This window comes from Tupaia chinensis, unplaced genomic scaffold, assembly GCF_000334495.1.
Source record: "Tupaia chinensis unplaced genomic scaffold, TupChi_1.0 Scaffold000115_1, whole genome shotgun sequence".
NCBI classification, from domain to species: Eukaryota; Metazoa; Chordata; class Mammalia; order Scandentia; family Tupaiidae; genus Tupaia; species Tupaia belangeri.
In genome coordinates, this window is record NW_006159579.1 from 3,404,448 (window position 1) to 3,423,641 (window position 19,194).

General features: G+C 42.5%; 1 protein-coding gene across 2 annotated transcripts in view; it reads left to right on the forward strand.

Annotated features, from left to right (window-relative positions):
- The window catches only part of CNBD2 (cyclic nucleotide binding domain containing 2), a 59,844-nt gene that overhangs the window by 40,194 nt on the left and 456 nt on the right, over positions 1–19,194 (forward strand). For both annotated transcript variants that reach the window (XM_006144078.1, XM_006144079.2), the window contains exon 11: positions 7,285–7,448. In XM_006144078.1, coding sequence (XP_006144140.1) covers positions 7,285–7,448 — 164 coding nt within the window. The remainder of the gene's footprint in view (positions 1–7,284; positions 7,449–19,194) is intronic.

Here is a 19,194-nt window from a genome sequence, read left to right on the forward strand (position 1 = left end):
GGATCCATAGGCAGAAAAATACGTAACTGATGAAAGAAATCAAAGAGAATCTAAATAAAAGGAGAAATACTCTGTGTTCATGGATTGGACTCAATCTTGTTAAGATGTTAGTTTATCCCAACTTGATGTGTAGATTCAATGCAATCCCAATTATAATTCTAACAAGTTGTGAATACTGATGAATTAATTATAATTATTATATTAAAAGGTGAATGGATAAACAAACTGCAGCTTATCTATATAATGAAACATTATTCAGCAATGAAAATAAATGACCTGTCAAGCCTAGAAAAGACATGGAGGGGCCAGCCTGTGACCTGGAGGTTATGTGAGCTGGATCCTACATGGCTGATGATGCGGTTTGAGTCCCAGACCTGGCTGCTTGAGAAACATGCTGTGCACATGTGCATGTGTGTTCAAAATCCTGAAAAGAGGGAGAAATGGAGGGAATGGATTGCATTATGAAAAAACTGTACCCCACAGTTTTTGCCTTTCTATCTCCCCTCTCTGTCTGGCAAGCACATATGTCCTTTGGCAAATTAGAAAAAAAAGAAGACATGGAATAGCCTTAAATAAATATAGGTAAGTGAAAAGAATCCAGTATGAGAAAGCTAATATTTTATCACTTCAATTATATGGTGTTATTGAAAAGGTAAAACTACAGTAGAATGATCAGTGGTTTGCCAGAGCTTTAGAGTTCAGGCAATGGGATGAATAGGCAATATACAGGATCTTTAGGACAGTAAAATTATTCTGCATGATACCGTAGAGATGAATACAAAACATTAAGTTTTTTTTTTTTTGAGAAGTTTTCGCTATAGGGCGCATGCGCTCGCCAGACAGACAGAGAGAGACATAGAGACAGAAAGAGAGAAATCACCCCCAAGAGGGGATGGTCGTGCCGCAATCCCTTCTCCTCCATTCTCCTCTCGGGATCTTGGGCACATGCGCACACGCGCCCGGTGTGAGTTTTAAGCCACCGGGTCCGGGACGCGAACCGCAGAAAGTGAGAAATCACCACCCCAGGTGGATGGTCACGCCACAATCCCTTCTCCTCTGTTCTCCTCTCAGGATTGTGGGCATGCACATATACACACACACGTGCCTGTCATGAGTTTCAAGCCACCAGGTCTGGGGCTTGAACTATGGTCAGCCATGTGGGAGTCCAGCACCTTAACCACCATGCCACCTGCTGGTCCTGGGATTCTGTACTATCTTAATTTTTCTATAAATCTACGACTGTGCTAAAACACAGACTTAAAAACATTCACCCAATAGGAAAGGTGGTAGTATGAATGAACTGAGCTTGGCCATGACTTGGTCACTGCTGAAGCTGGGGCAGGTGCCACAGCTGAGTGGCAGGATGAACAGCTTGAAGGTGGTAGCAGAGAAGCTGACAGAAGGGCTTTCCAGCCATTGACAGTGAGCCTCAGCCCTGCTGGGGAAGTGCTGTCTTCCAAAGCCCACCGTGTGGGTTCCCTCTCCATGCTCTTTCCCCTGTATCACTGACAGTATCCTTAGGCCCCTTTTACCCTATGTTATGCTGGTTTGCTGGTTGTGACTGCACCAGCCATCCCCCCACACTCTCCCCAGCCCTCTACCTATGAGTCCTGAGAGCCAGGAAGGTCGGTGCAGTACTGTCTGGGAGCCTTGGTTCCCTAGCTTGGTTCTAGGTCAGTGTTGATTAAGTATTATGAAGCTCTCAGGAAGCTCTTCCTTTTGTTCAGTAAAACTCTTCTTCCTGAAACTTTAAGCTAGCTCTTCCCCTCTTTCTGCATCAGCCCCCAGGAGTGAAACAGAAGAATCAGCTTCCTAGCTATGTGATAGCCCTGTAGGCATTTAAAGAATGCTGTCTTGTTTTCATTCAGCATTTCTGCAGCCAGGCACAGTGCCAATGTTCTGTGAGTTATTTTCTTATTCAGGCATCCTCCATTCTCAGTCATTTTTTGTGTGACATAGTTTCCAGCCTTCTTCTGTCTGCTTCACTTCAGTTTGTTAGTGCTTTAGTGAGTGTTCAGAATGGAATGCCGGGATCCTTGGTGGAGATGCTGGGGACCCTGAGGCATCCTGGGCAGAATCGAGGCCTGTAGTGCAGCAGAGGCATTGCTTACTTTGGCTGGTGGTGACAGGAAGGTGGGGGGAGGCTGTTTAAGGAACAGGAGTGACAGGGTCTGTATTGCAGAGAACCTGAGATGCTGGCATGAGGAGTTTGGCCTTGATTCTCCAGGAAGTCCTGGAAGGCTTAGAGTGGGGGCTGGATGCAAAGACCTGCTGCCCCTTTACCACACAGGCCCAGCACATGGAATGCACTCAACAAGTATCTGTCAAAATAACCCCTCTGAAAAAAATGTCTGTGGATGTTTCCATGAGGTGCTTTGGTAAGACTCTGTCTTTCTGCATCCGAGGCCCTGGCTTCAATTGTAGGAGAAGTGGATGACAGCTATGACTATTCACCTACCACAAGGTAGGAGATCACATTTTCCTTACCCTTGGGGGCAGAAGTGTGGAGCTGGGTGAGCCCTGGAAACAGGAGGGGGTGGGCCCTGAGTAGAGAGACCTGATTTTGAATCTGAGGGAGTAGGGAGCCACCTTCTCTAGGCTGAGGCCTCAGAAGTGGTTGAGACCAGGCAGACCAGAGCCATACCAGGGCAGGAGAAAGGTGACATATAAGAGGGATCTTATTATTGGGTTGTTGAAAAAGTCATGAGGTATCTTTCTATGTTTTTCTATGCAAAAAGCATCATGACTTATTCTGGCAACCTAATATTTTGCTTCTAATAGCTGGCTGTGTAGCCTTAGATAAATCACTTTACCTCTCTGAATCTGTGTCATCAGGAAATGAGGACACTCACCCAGGTGAGCTGCCCCTTCTAATGTGTGACTCCATCTACGTTCATTCAACAGACATTCTTTGAGCATCTACCTTGCTCCGAGCATGGCACAGCATGCCAGTGTGGGCAAGCAAACTGATGTAATTCCTGCCCTCATGGGGCTTATAGTCTAGCTGGAGGACAGACAATAAGCAGATAAACTGACAAATACCTAGAAAGTTGTTGTGTCCAGAACGGAATAGAAAGAGTTGGGAGGCAACTTTTTAAATCAGTCTAGGAGAGCTGCTCCAAGGAGGTGATGTACTGTGGAATGACCTAGGGGGAAGAGTGTTCCAGATAGAGGAATAGCAAGTTCGAAGTCTGAGGCAGGAAGGAGCTTGGCATGTTGGGGGACTGGAAGGAAGGTCAGGGTACTGGAACAGAATAAACAAGGCAGTGGCTGGCCTGAGGTCAGGCTGGAGAGCCTGACAAGGATAGGATGGCCCAGGCTTCGGAAGCTGCAATGAGGAGTCTGATTTTATCCTGGATGCTTTGGGAAGCTATTGGAAGAGTCTAGGCAGAGAAATGACCCGACTCTGGGTATGTCTGAGGGTGGATTAGACGTAAACAAGAGTACAAGCAGAACAGTGCTAGCCTGAACAGTTCTCTGGTTTTAAATCCTTGCACTGCCACTTTGTCCCATTACCTTTGACAAGTTACTTAACTTCTTTGTGCCTTAGTTTTCTCATTTTGTAGTGGCTAAGAGCATGGACTCGAGATAGACCACCTGGTTCAAATCCTAGCTTTTGTTTTGTTTTGTTTTGCTCTGTTTTAAAGTTTTCTCCTGCTGACTTTATTATTTATTTATTCTTTATGCCAGAGGGTATGTGTGTGTCAGAGAGAGACAAAGGAGGTGGGGAGGAGAGGAAATACCCCCCAAATGAGGCCTGGTTATGCCACAATCCTTTTTCTTTCGATTATCTATCGTGTTGGAATCCTGGGCAATGTGCATATGTGTCTGGTGTGTTTTTTATGTTCCTGAGGCCTGGATTTGAACCCTGGTCAGCCAAGTGGGGTCTGGTTTTATTGCTTCCCATACTCAGGGATATTGGAAAATGTTCTTAACGTTAGTGTTCTCACCTGTTTAAAAAGAAAAAAAAAAGTAACAATAGAAACCACTTCCTTGGGTGGTTGTGAGGGTTAAATGAGTTAATATGTACTAAAGCTACAAGAGGGCCTAGAACTTCTGAATGCTCAATTAATGTCAGCTGGTGCAGCTATTATTATCACCCTGATCATTGCTATGGTTACTGTAATTATAAGATACATGACTGTGGACAAGTGAATTTCCTTTTCTGAACCTTGTTTTCCACATCTGAGGATGATAATCCTTATATCCTAGGGCAGTTGTGAGGATTAAATTTGTATTTTCCTCCACACAGCGGGAGTTGGCTAAAGAGCCACATTCTGGTTTCCATGCAGTCTGGCATTGGTTAGAAGGGCCTTTGTGCCCACTATAATAATGAGTGAGGTGCTTCATGTCTCCCAGAGCTTCTTCATAAACCCCCTCTGATTTAGACTCTCAAGAGGTTCATAAGAAAAGTAGCAGGTTGGGCCAGTCCATGAGGTAATAGTTAAGGTGGCTGAATCCCATATGGCCAACTGTGTGATTTCAGTTCCAGGTCCAGCACTCTGAACAGACACTAGGCATGTGTTTGTGCATGCCCAGAATCCCCAGAAGAGAATGAAGGAGAAGGGATTATGGCATGGCCATTCCCTTGGGGAGTGATTTCTTACTTTATCATTTTCTGTCTCTTCCTCTCCCTCTCTTTCTGGTGAGTAACACACCCTATAGCAAACTTAAAAAGAGAAAAAGAAGATCCCCACTCCAGTCTTACCAAGGAGAGAAAAGGCAGTTTGCAGATGGCTGTACTTCATATTCTGGTGGTGGTGGTGGTGGTGGTGGTTGATGAATGAGATCCCACTTTATGTCTCCTTTCTAATTAAGACTCCTTTAGAGACATTTGGGGGCAGATATTTTCTCTTCCACTTCATAGGTGAGCAAATATGGACTAGAAAGGTATCATTTGCCAAAAGAACAAGTGAACATTTGGATCCACCTTCTAAAAGCGGGATTATTCTCAATCCCACACAAATTCCATAGAGCAGAAACCTCCCCTCCCATCCTTCTCATTGTCTGAGACTGAAGAGTAGGTACTGAATTGGAAATTCAGCAACAAGGGTTCTGATCTCAGCTTTGCCTATCCCAGGGTATCTCCTAAAAAGGAGCAAGAAGGTATGCTGTTGGTTTCTATTCCCTTCCAGAAATAACTGATGATAAAGCCAAATCAAGGACCAGCAGGTGGCATGGTGGTTAAGGTGTTGGACTCCCACATGGTTTGAATCCTAGACCTGTCGGCTTGCCTTCTCACTTTCTCTCTCTTTCTTTCTCTCTGGTGAGTTCATGTAAGCTATAATAAATACTATTCAGCCATTAAAAACAAACAAACAAACAAACAAAAAACAACAAAACCCTGGCTTTTGACAGAAAGTGGAAGAATATGGATTTATTTACTGCTGAGTGAAGCAAGCCAGGCTATGAAAGAGAGACACTGAATGTCCCCACTTAATATATACCGTGTCTGCACTCTATGACTGAAACTGATTGACTAAAGGATATAAAAACACAGTAAATGGATGTAAATACCAGATATAGTGTGTGTGAGAGAGTAGAGTATAAGGAAGGACATTTAGGAGAAAAATAGAGAGGCAAAGCATTAATGGGACAAAGAAATGTGGTATTATCTGTTGAAGACATTTTATAATTTTATCAACTGGACTACAGAGAAATGTTCACCTGTTGAAATATTCACTTCGTAAGCTAAATAATGTGATTGAATGTATAAAAGAAAACGAAATTTTAAAAATGTAAAAATAAAGTTAAAAAATAGTAATAATAAATAAAAATATTAAACAAAAAAGAAAGCCAAACCAAAAAACAGGAGAAACAACATGAGGTGCAGAGAAGGGGGCTGTGGCTGCCAAAATCTTTATGAATGGAGAAAAAATTGGAGCCTGCAGAAGGAGATGGAGTGGGCTAGCTAAAAAGGGAATGTCTAGAAGAAGACTGGCTGTTGGGTGTTTTTCTTTAAGTCCTAAGGAAGAGGAAACAGGTTTACTTGAAAAAGGGAGTAAAAAGGGTCAGCAGGTGACTTGGTAGTTAAAGCTCTGGACTCCTACCTGGTTAACTGCAGTTTGAATCCTGGACCTGGTAGCTTGAAAAATCATGATGGGTACATGTGCATGCAGGCCCAAAATTCTGAGAAGAGACTAGAAGATATGGGACTGTGGTGTGGCCACCCGCCCCCCTTAGGGGGGCGATTTTTCACTTTCCCTCTGTCTGTCTTTCTCATGTAAGTACATGCACACTATAAAAAAAAATTAAAAAAAATAAAGTTAAGATCAGGTATCAGGGAAAACTTGAGAACAATAATGTTTTTTCGCTGGAGCAGAGTTTGTGGAGGTAGGACAGTGACAAAGCACTTTAGGCTCTTCTAATTTCAAAAGTGAGAGGACTTTGGTATCATGTAGCAAAAGGAGCTGTGGGGAGCCAGCTCCATGGCCTAGAAATTAAGGCAGTCAGATCCTACATGGCTGACCATATGGTTCGAGTCCAGATCTGGCAGCTTAAGAAATACACTGTGTGTGTGTGTTTGTCCAAAATCCTGAAAGGAGGGAGAGATGAGAAGGGATTGTGTTATCACCACTTCCCATGGGTGTTCTTTCTCCTCTCCCATTCTCTCTGTGTCTCTGGTGAGTGTACATGTCCTCTAGCTAGGGGGAAAAAAAGGCAGTGTATGGCCCGGTTGCACTGCTAAGACTGTGCTCTGTAGGCTGGGTTCAATTCCTGGTCAGCCTAAAGGCCAGATGCAGTGACATGCATCTGTAACCTCAGCAACTCGAGGGGGGCTGATAAAAAAGAGAGCCAGGTGTGATGGCACATGCTTGTAGTCCCAGCCGAGAAGCTGGGGCAGGAGGATCGAGACATGGTGAAACTCTTTCTTTTTTTAAAATTACACAAGGCATGTGTGCTTGTCAGAGAGATAAAGTGATAGTGATAAAGACAGAGGGAAAGTACCCCACCTTGGAGAATGGCCACGCCGCAGTCTCTTCTCCATTTCTCCTAACTGTTGGGATTTCGGGCATGTGTGCACACATGCCCAGAGTGTGCCAGGTTGGGGACTCAAACCATGTGGTCAGCCAGGCAGATCTAGCTGCCTTAACCACTATACCATAGTTGGCTTTACTCTGGTTTGGAAAAAAAGGAGTTTTGGATTTCTCCTCCCTCTTACCTGCTCAGTGACTCTAAATAGGGTCACTTCCTTTTTGAGGCCTCAGTGTTCCCATTTAGAAAATCTGCTGATTGAACTGCCTTGTCTCTAAGGTCTAACTTTCTGTGACTTTTTCATTCTAGGGCATTCACCAGGCCATCCTCCCAGAGGACCAGCGTGACACCCGGGCCTTGATCCTCTTGAGCCTGGGAACTGAGGTGATACGGGTGAGGAAAGAAAAATTTTATGACTTGATTGACAACGAGATAAGAGGAAAGTTGTCAAGTTGTGAAATTCAGTATCCCAGGTTAGTGCTGAGAACATGCATACATCCCATCAGATCAAATAAGCAATTTTTCACCAGGTAAATTAGTAAAAGAATGGAAAAAATAGTAATATCTAATGCTGACTATGATGAAACAAAACTGGTAGTTGTTAAGACACTCTATATTGGTGCAATCCTTTTGATAATAATTTTAACATTATGAATTTTAGCATTATTTTAGGAACTACAACACTGTCCTTGCCCTTTGGCAGTGATCTACCTATGAATTTATCTTTATGTAGCCATGGGGAAAACTACATACATTAAGATTTTTATAGCAGTCATATTTATAATAGAAAAGCAACAACAATCCATATTTATCACACTAAGGGGATAGTTTTGAAAATTTGGTACATTTCCTTGATAGAACACTGTTTTTACTTAAAAATGGTACGTTTACCCCCATAACAGCAGGATAGAATGGGTGTTATAATGATACATGAAGAGGAAAGTTTAAATTGTACATAAAGTAATATATATAAATATGTATTTATTTATTTATAGTATATATATTTATACAAACACATGCATATATGCATATGCATTTATAAAACACATGAAAAAACATAGAAGGAAATAAGCTGATAATAGCTATGATATTGCTAAGTTTGTAATAGCCATTTTCTCTGGAAGATGGAACTAAAGGGAGCTTTCTAGTTATTTGTTACATATACCACTTGTGTTTGTTTTTTACAGTGAGTTTTCATTGTCTTTATTATGTATTTACTTATTTTTAATTGCTAGAGGGCATGTATGTTCACCAGAAAGAGACCACATGCACCCCCCCCAATGGGGTGTGATCATGCTGCAATCCCTTCTCCATTTCTCTATCCTGTCAGGATTTGGGACATGCACGCACATGTGCCCAACATGTTTTTCAAGCCATAGGGGAACTGCAGTTGGCCATGTAGCATCCAGCTTACTATATAAAACATCTATCCACTACACTACAGGGTTGGCCCAAAAATAACTGAATTTTTTTAAGTAAAAATTAATTTATTGTGGACTGGGCTAAAAGCTGTTTTTAATCTCACACCGCTATTACTAAAAAGTGTTGCAGCATGTATCCCATGTATGTATGTATAACATAAATAACATATTTTAAAAATTACTTGTTTATTGCCAGAGAGTATATGCACTCACTAGAGAGAGAGAGAGTATCCCATGATGGGTTGTGGTGATGCTACAACTCTTTTTCTTCCATTCTTCCTTCCTGTTGGGAATTTGGGCACATCTATGCATGTGTCTGTTGTGTTCTTTCTTTCTTTTTGTAAAAAAGTAATTATTTACTTAATTTTATTTATTTATTATTATTATTTTTTAATTTGACTAGAGAGACACACACAGAAAGTGAGAAAGCAAGCCACCAGGTCCAGGACTCAAACCATGGTTGGCCGTGTGGGAGTCTAGCACCTTAAGCACCTCACCACCTACAGTGGCTCCCCCTTTTTTTTTTTTTTCTAAAAGTTATTTAATTTTATTTATTAATTATTATTATTATTCAATTTGACCAGAGAGAGAGAGAAAGCAATCTGTCTGGGACTTGAACTGTGATTGGCCACGTGGGATTCCAGTACTCTAGCCACCACACCACCTGCCAATTTCTCCCCAATGTATTCTTAAGCTGCCAGAGCCAGGGTATGAACTGCAGGAAGCCATGTGGGACCTGGATCTTAATCACTACACTACAGGGTCAGCCCAACACATACATATTAATTGATTTTTATTTTATTTATTTATTTATTTATTTGGAGAGGTTTTTGCTATAGGGCGCGTGTACTCACTAGACAGAGACAGAGAGACAGAAAGCGACAAATTACCCCCCAGGGGGGATGGCCACGCCACAATCCCTTCTCCGTTCTCCTCTCGGGATCTTGGGCATGCATGCACACTTGCCTGGCGTGAGTTTTAAGCCACCGGGTCCAGGACGCGAACCACGGTCGACTATGTGGGAGTCCAGAGACATAGCCATTACACTAACTGCTGATCCCAATTGATTTTTATTTTAAAAAATTATATCCACATATTATTATATTAATGTATGCATTATAAATACAGAAAACTAAGTATTTTTAAATGACAAGACAAAGATAAATATAAATGAAACCCTACTATTTTGTTCATACACCCAGTGGCTTTTATATACCCCACTGGGTAACATGTCTTCTCATCACCTTGAGAGCCCCAGTATAGACTCCTATAGGAGTCTTACTGCTGGCCCCCCGTCTCATTCTCCTCTCTGTCAAATTCCTTTCTGTATACTGTGCTGTTATTAAAACCCCAAATTAGCCTAATATTAAACTTCTGCTTAAAAGCTTTCAGTGAGGGGAGTCGGCAGGTGGTGTGGTGGTTAAGAGCACTAGACTCTCACTTGGCCGAGCATGGTTCAAGAACTGGACCCAGCGTCTTGCTTTCTTGCTTTCCCTCTTGCTCTTTCCTTTTCTCTCTCTCTTTCTGTTCCTCTCTGGTCAAATTAAAATGAATATATCAACAAATAAATAAAGTTAAATAAAATAATAATAATAAAAAAGCTTTCAGTGAGGGCCAGCAGGTGATATGGGGGTTAGGGTACTGGACTCCCACATGGCTGACCATGGTCAAGTCCAGGGCCTGGTAGCTTGCTTTCTCACCCCCCCACCCCCACTTCTGGTCAAATTTTAAAATTAACAATAATAATTAAATATTGGGTTGTTACAAAAGTCATGATGTATTTTTTTGTTTTTCTTTTTTTTTTTTTTAGAGAGAGTTTTTGCTATAGAGTGCATGCACTCGCTGGAGAGACAGACAGAGATAGAGAGACAAGTGAGAAAGCACCCCCATCTGGGGGGATGGCCACACCCCAGTTCCATCTCCTCCATTCTCCTCTTTGGATTTTGGGTGCACATGCACATGTGCCCGGCATGAGTTTTAAGCTGCTGGGTCTGGGACTTGAACCGCGGTAGACTATGTGGAAGTCCAGTGACATAACTATTACACCATCTGCTGGTCCCTTTTCTATGTTTTTCTATGCAAAAGTGTGTCATGACTTTTCCAACAACCCAATAATTCTTTAAAAAAAAAAATCTTCCAGTGATAGCTCATTGCCTATAGGATATGAAACTCAGTGCCACCTAAAAATGGCCTTTTATAGTTTGATCTTCCCTCAAGAACCCAGCAGCACCTTCTGCCACGTCTAAACTGCTCCAGCAACCCAGGCTGTTTATCTGTTGTATTCTGCAGTTACCTGGCTTTTGCTAATGCTGGCCTTTGTGCATGAAATGCCATTTGCTAATCCTCTTTCTACTTTTTTTTTTTTCAAAGAATTATTTTTATTGAACTTTATTTTATTTACCTATTTATTTTAATTGGACCAGAAAGGGACAGAGTGAGAGAGAGAGAAAGAGAGAGGGGGAAAGTAAGAAGGCAAGCCACCTGGTCCGGGACTCAAACTGCAGTTGGTCACGTTGGAATTGAGTGCCCTTAACTACCACACCACCTGCCCTCCTCCATATACACTTTTTATGGTCAATTTCTGCTCTTCTTTAAGATTCCTCTTCTTCAGTAAACATTCCCTGGCTAACCCCAGGTTGGAACAAGAACCTTTTTCTGTACACTCATAAAACTATTCTCTACACAGTTGTCATTGACTGTACCATCTTGTACCAGCATAACCTTTTCCCTCCAGCTGATTAAGTGCCTCAGAAAGCCTGGGCTTGTGCTTTATCCACCTTTCACCTCTAGCTCCTATGCATAGTATGTGGTAGCCTTTCAATAAATGTTGAATGAGTGGGGACCAGCAGATGGCGTAATGGCTATGTCACTGGACTCCCATGTAGTTGACCGTGGTTCGAGTTCCGGACCCGGTGGCTTAAGCTCACGCTGGGAACGTGTACACGCATGCCCAAGATCCTGAGAGGAGAATGGAGGAGAAGGGATTGTGGCGTGGCCATCCCCCAGGGGGAGGTGATTTCTTGCTTTCTGTCTCTCTGTCTCTGTCTTTCTGCCAAGGGCACACACTCTATAGCAAAAACCTCTCCAAAAAAAAAAAAAAAAAGTTGAATGATTGGACCATATGCATTGCAGGAAGTTTGAAAATAGTAGGAGAGGCGCAAACCAAACTACTTGCATTCCTCTAATAATCCGTGTTAACATTCTGTGTACTTCCTACAATTTTTTTTTTCACAGCATGGGTATGTGCATTCATTATGGAGTTTTCAGAATAGAGTTCATACTGATTATACAACTTGGCATCCTCCTCTTTTTCTTTACTTGATGATATGCTCGGACATGGTTTTGCCAGCACAGATATAGGAAGCAGGTGATTCCAGTGGCAGAGAAAGAGAAGGTGTGAAGGCAGGCAGATCTGTAGGTTAATGCAGCTGTGTCCAGTAAGCACATAGAAGTTGATGTGAGATCTGTGTGATTTTGAACAAGTGATTACCCTCCTGTAGGCTTTGGACTCCAGTCAGCAAAACAAGAAAGTTGGACTAGATCAGTGTTTCCTAAGTATGGAGCACATCCACAGAAGGTTTACAAGGTGACTATAGGTGACACACAGATTGACATGTTTAGTTTTAATGGTTATATGTTTATTCTAGTGTAAATCGGGGTGAGGAGGGGAATTATTAGCTCACTAAACCCAGGATTTGACAGATAGTTTTGCTTAAGGTCAAACTAAAATAAATGTTTAAGTAGAAGAAACAGTAGATTTAAGAAAAATCATTAGTAAATTAAAGAATAGATAATATGTAGATCTGGCCAAGAACAGGGCATTTTTGTGAACAAAAACAAATCAAGAGACACTGGTGATTCCTTTCAGTTCAAAGATGCCACACTTCTCTGATCCCTGTGTATTACCAATATGAAAGAAGGTTATTTAGACCTACCTACTCAAAAAGTAATTTAAAGGGGGCCAGAAGGCAGTTTGGTGGTTAAGGCTTTGGATTTCTACATGACCAAATGCAGTTTGAGTCCTGGATCCAGAGGCTTGAAACACACTGAGTATATGTGCATGATGTGCATGCATGCCCAAAATCCCAAAGGGAAAATGGAGGAGAAGGGATTGCAGCGTGGCCATCACCACTGGGGGGTGATTTCTCGCTTTCTGTCTCTGTCTGTCTGGTGAGTGCGCACACACACACACTAAAAAACAAACAAACAGGGAACCAGCAGTTAGCGTAATGGCTATGTTGCTGGACTCCCACATAGTCAACCGCGGTTCGCGTCCCAAACCCGGTGGCTTAAAACTCATGCCGGGCGCGTGTGCGTGCGTGCCCAAGATCCCGAGAGGAGAATGGAGGAGAAGGGATTGCGGCGTGACCATCCCCCCTGGGGGGTGATATCTGTCTCTCCGTCTCTCTCTGTCTGGCGAGCGCACACGCCCTATAGCGAAAATCTCTCCAAAAACAACAACAAACAAACAAACAAACAAACAAACAAAAAACTTTAAAGAACTTTAGCTCCAGGACCAGCAGTTGGCGTAATAGCTATGTCTCTGGACTCCCATGTAATTGACCGTGGTTTGAGTCCCAGACCCAGTGGCTTAAACTCACACCAGGCACGTGTGCGTGCGTGCTCAAGATCCCGAGAGAAGAATGGAGGAGAAGGCATTGTGTCATGGCCATCCCCCCGCGAATGGGGGGTGATTTCTTGCTTTCTGTCTCTCTGTCTCTCTCTGTCTTTCTAACGAGCACACACACCCTATAGCAAAAACCTCTCTGGGGAAAAAAAAAAAGAACTTTAGCTCCTTGCATACAGTCTGGAATGTGATGGTTTTTAGTTGATATTTGTTGAAATTGAAATTCAGAAGAGGTTTCCATAAACTTGTGGGTAGCAGATGTTTGAGAACGTGGCATCTGTGCTGCTCAGTCAGCACTTTGCTGTACTCATCTATAATGCTGACAGACAGAATTCCATCTTATTCATTAATTGTTGAACTCACGGTTTTCTAGACTGCTAAAGCAGGCAGAAAACAGAGCAGTTACCTACCTCAAATCCCTCGTGTTTTATTGAGAACTCTGAGGTTCTGAAGATCACATAATCAGGGGCACCATCCGTCCTGTGAATGCCGTGGGCTAGATCACCTAAAGACCACCTTCTACAAAACACAAGAAGGGGCCAGCAGGTGGCAGAGTAGTTAGGCTGCTGGACTCCCACATGGCCCACTGCAATTCGAGTGCTGGACCTAACAGCTTGAAACTCATACTGTGTGTGTGTGTGCATACATGCCCAAAATCCTAAAAGGAGAAGGTGTTGCAGTGTGGCCATCCCTCTTGGAATCTGATTTCTCACTTTCTTTCTATCTTTCTGGCAAGCACACATGCCATATAGCAAAAATCTCTCTAAAAAAGAGAAAAACACAGGAACATAGGAAATGCCAGATAGAATAAAATGAATACTTGAGTTCAAAAGAAAGAAAAGTCTTCAACTGCCAAAATGAAGAGAATCCTAAAAACCAAGCAAACAATGCAACCCAGTGCTAAGATTGCCCAGGAAAGGTTAGGGGCCTCAGCGGCTGAAATTATGAAGGCATTAAGGACTGATGTAATGTTCAGTTGAAGTGAGGAGAGGGGATTGGAACTGGAAGCTGAGGCCACTAAAAGACCTAGCTGTTCAGTGGAAAAGTAGACTAGAGGGAGCCGAACAGTGGCACAGAAGTAAAACACTATGCTCTGCAAAGGTGACCTACATGGGAAGGTTCCAGATTTATGTCTGGAGCTCTTGCTGAGTCTGCTGGGCAGATACATGCCCATGATACTCTGGCATCAGGACCCTGTTGGAGATGCTATCTGTCTCTTTCTCTCTCTGCCTTTCTTACTCATGAAAGAAATAAACTTTTTAAAAAAAAGATTAGAGGGAGGGGACCAGCACATGGTATAACGGTTATGTCTAGATTCCCATATGGCCAACCATGGTTTGAGTCCCAGACCTGGTGACTTTAAACTAATGCTGGGCATGTGTGTGCACATGTCCGAAATCCCAAGAGGAGGATGGAGGAAAAGGGACTGTGAAGTGACCATCCCCCCTGGAGGGTGATTTCTCGCTCTCTACCTCTCTGTCTCTCCAGCAAGCTCACATGCCCTGTAGCAAAAATCTCTCTAAAAAAAAAAGACCAGAGGGACCAGCAGGTGGTGTGGTGGTTAATGCGCTGGACTCCCTCATGGTCAACTGTGGTTCAAGTCCCAGACCAGCTTGCTTTTTCACTTTCTCTCTCTCTCTCTCTTCCTCTCTCTCTCTCGAGCATGCATGCCCTATAGCAAATTAAATAAAAATTAATTAAAATTTTTAATTTTTTTTAAAAAAATTAGACTAGAAAGCCATATGACCATATACATCTGTAGGTAATATGGAAAATTGTCTTAACTTGTATAACTGGACTTTGGGTCCAAAAATAATTTATTCCTTAAGAATTTATAATCCTATGCTGGCCCCCTCATAGGTTTTGGTGAGTTTCTTAGCCTCTCTGAGTCCCAGTTTTCATGTTTATAAACTGGGGTAGTTATGAAATCCAGGTGAGTTAACCAAAGTAAAGTGTTTAACCTATATTAAGTGCTGTCATAGTCAGATATTATTACTATTTATTATGTAAGAAATTGGGAATTTTTTTAGTGGAATTTTTTTTTTTTGAGAGGTTTTTGCTATAGGGTGCGTGTGCTCGCCAGAGAGACAGAAAGCGAGAAATCACCCCCCAGGGGGGATGGCCACACCGCAGTCCCTTCTCCTCCATTCTCCTCTTGGGATCTTGGGCATGCATGCACATGCGCCCAGCGTGAGTTTAAACCGTTGGGTCCAGGACTCGAACCGCGGTCGACTATGTGGAAGTCCAGTGACATAGCCATTATACTAACTGCTGGCCCCTTTAGTGGAATTTTTTAAGTGGAGGCTATCCAGTGTTGTGTTGGTATATGTAACAACCAGCTTTGGAAGGTGGGAGGAAACCCTGATTTATGATGTTGGCTTGTTTCTGTGGTGTAAACACTCCCTCCATGGTAAATTTCTTTTTTTTAAGAATTATTTTATTTAACATTGTTTATTTACTTACTTATTTTAATTTGACCAGAGAGGGACAGCAGAAGAGAGAGAGAGAGAGCCAGGTCCAGGACTTGAACCGTGGTCAGCCATGTGGGAGTCCGGCACCCCTAACCACTATGCCACCTGCCAGCCCCTTCATGGTAATTTCAAGCTACCCATCTGATGTCACTAAACATGGAGGTAAAAAAAGATGGTCACACTTAGCTTTTCAGGGGGACCAGCAGATGGTGTAATGGTTACATTGCTGGACTCCTACATAGTCAACCATGGTTTTGGTCCTGGATCTGGTGGCTTAAAACTCAGGCTGGGCATGTGTGCATGCCCCAAGATCCCAAGAGGAGAATGGAGGAGAAGGGATTGCTTTGTAGCCATCCCCCCCAGGGAGTGATTTCTTTTTCGGTCTTTATGTCTCTCTGGCAAGCACATGTGCCCTATAGCTATTAGCTTTCAGGTAGGAGCAGGTTTTGGCACTCCACTGAGACTAACAGGATGAGCTTATAGCCCATTCTGACCACCAGCTTTTTTCTGAAGTTGTTCCCTGTGGTTCACTGTTGATTTTGTACTGCTCAATATAATTTAGCCAGAAGAATGTTCTGGATTTTGGGACCATCAGTTAGCGTAATGGCTATGCCAGTAGACTCCCATGTAGTCAACCGCGGTTCGAGTCCCGGACCCAGTGGCTTGAAGTCACGCCAGGCGTGTGTGCTTGCGTACCCAGGATCCCAAGAGGAGAATGGAGGAGAAGGGATTGCGGCGTGGCCATCCCCCCTGGGTGGTGATTTCTTACTTTCTGTCTCTCTGTCTCTCTCTGTCTTTCTGGCGAGCACATGCACCCTATAGCAACCCCCCCTCCCCCCAAAAAAAAGAAAAAGAATGTTCTGGATTTTTACTGGTTTATTAGGCTTGAGAGCACAGGATATCAATGGAAGTTTAACATGTCCTTCTCTTACTGTGTTCTCAAAGGGAAATAAGCTAATGAGTGCTGAACCCATCCCACTGTACCCCACCTTCCTCACCCTCATATTCAGCAAAAGAAAAGAGCAAGGGAGAGCCAGAGCACCAGGACTAGTGCAAGTCAGTCAAATCCGTCTTTATAGATTTGCTGCTTCTGGATATTTTGTATAAATTGGAATCATATGATATGTATATACCACATTTTATTTTTCCATTTATCAGCTCACAGACACTTGGGTTATTTCTATATCTCGGCGCTTGTGAATAATACTGCTATGAACATTCTTTACAAGTTTCTCTGTAGACATATATCCTCATTTCTCTTAGGTATATATAACTCAGCATGAATTTGCTGGGTCATACGTTAACTTTATGTCCAACCTTTTAAGGAACTGCCAGATTATTTTCCAAAGTGACTGTCCCAGTTTACATTCCCACCAGTAGTGTATTGGAATCCTTATTCCATTATCTCCACATTCTCATCAATATTTATCATTGGGACAGCCATGACATGGTGGTTAAGGCATCCGAATCCCAATGGCTGACTGCACAGTTCAAATCCTAGACCCAGTGGCTTGGAAAACATGCCAGGCATGGGTGCCCAAATCCCTATAGGAGGGAGAAATAGAGGAGAAGGAATTGAAGTATGACCATGCCCCGTGGTAGGTGATTTCTCACTTTCTATCTTTTTTTTAAACAATTATTTTTTTAACTTTATTTATTATTATTATCATTATTATTTTCCAGTTTGATCAGAGAGAGACAGAGAGAAAGGAAGTGAGAAAGCAAGCCACCAGGTCCAAGACTTGAACTGTGATTGGCCATGTGGGAGTTCAACACCTTTAACCACTATGCCACTTGCCGGTCCCCTCCCTCTCTTTTCTTTTTTTTTGTTTTTTTTCCTTCTCTCTCTCTCTCGATCTTTTTGGTCATAGCCAACTTATAAAAAGATAATGTCTCATTGTGGTTTTGTTTTTCTCTTTCCTAATAATCAGTGATCACCTATGTAATCTAATTTTTTAAATGTTTTTCAGTTTTTGCTATATGGTATATGTACTTGCTGGAGAGAGTAAGTGAGAAATCACCCCCCAGGGGGATAGTCACATTGCAGTACCTTCTCTTCCATTCTCCTCTTGGGAATTTGAGCACATATGCACATGTGCCCAGTGTATATTCCAAGTTGCTGGGTGTGGTACTTGAATCATTCAGTTGGCCACGTGAGATTGAGCTGCCTTAACCACCATGCCCCTGGCTGGCCCTTAATTTTATTTTTTTAAGAATTATTTATTTATTTAATTCCATTTGTTGTTGTTGTTGTTGTTTTTTAATTTGATCAGATAGAGACAGAGAAAGAGAGCGAGAAAGGGAAATTGAGAAAGCAAGCTGCCAGGGCTCAAACTGCAGTTGGCATGTGGGAATCTGTCACCTCTATCCACTATGCCACCTGTCAGTCCCCCTTAGACTTTTTAAAAAAATAATTATTTATTGAGGGGACCAGCAGTTGGCATAATGGCTATGTCACTGGACTCTTCTGTGGTCAACCGCAGTTCGAGTCCTGGTGGCTTAAACTCACGCTGGGCACGTGTGTGTGCACGCCCAAGATCCTGGAAGGAGAATGGAGGAGAAGAGATTGTAATGTGGCCATCCCCCCTAGGAGACGATTTCTCACTTCTGTCTCTCTGTCTCTCTCTGTCTTTCTGGTAAGCACACATACCCTATACCAATATATATATATATTTATTTATTGGGGCCGCAGGTGGTGTAGGGTGTGTGGTTAAGGGTGCTGGACTCCCACATGGCTGACCGCAGTTCAAGTCCTAGACCTGGCGGCTTACTTCTCACTTTTCCTCTCTCTCTCACACACATTCTGTCCCTGTCTGGTCAAATTTAAAATAGATAAATAGATAAAGTTAAAATAAAATTATTCTTTAAAAAATTATTATTAATTTAATTTAATTTATTATAATTATTATTATTACTATTTATTTGGTATAGGGCACGTGTGTTCACCAGAGTGGGGGGTGGAGGAGAGGCGTGAGAAAACAAGCCACCAGGTCTAGGACTTGAATCACGGTTGGCCATGTGAGAGTCCAGCGCCTTAACCACCATACCACTGGCCAACTCCAACCCTTAAATTTTTCAATAGTCATATTTTAAGAAAAAGAAACTGGTGTGAGGCCAGCAGATAGCATGGTAGTTAAGGTGCTGAATCCTACATGACTGATTTTATGGTTCGAGTCCCAGGCTTGGTGGCTTGAAAAACACTCTGTATGTGTGTATGCATGCCCAAAATCCCAAAAGGAGAATGGAGGAGAAGGGGTTGTGGTGTGGCCATCCCTCTCAGGGAGTGATTTCTCACTTCCCTTCTCTCTCTGTCTCTCCTCCAAGCACATGTGCCCCCACTGACAAAAAAAAAAAAAAAGAAAGAAGAAAGTGATGAAGTTCATTATAATAGTCTTTTATTAACTTTATTATCTCTAAAGAATTATCATTTTAAAATGTTACCAATATAAAAATTACTAATGAAATATTTTTCATTCTTTTGTTGTCTGAGTCTTAAACCTGGTGTGTATTTCAAACTCACGGCATAACTCTAATAAAGACTGGCCACATTTCAGGTACTCGGAGGCCACATGTAACTCGTGACCATTGCATGGGATAGCACAAGTCAAAGGGAAGAAAGTTGTAGAAAGGTGCAGAGGCAGAGAAAAGAGTCTGGAAAAAAGCAGAGAGGTGGACAGAGCAAGAGTGTTTAGGGACTGGA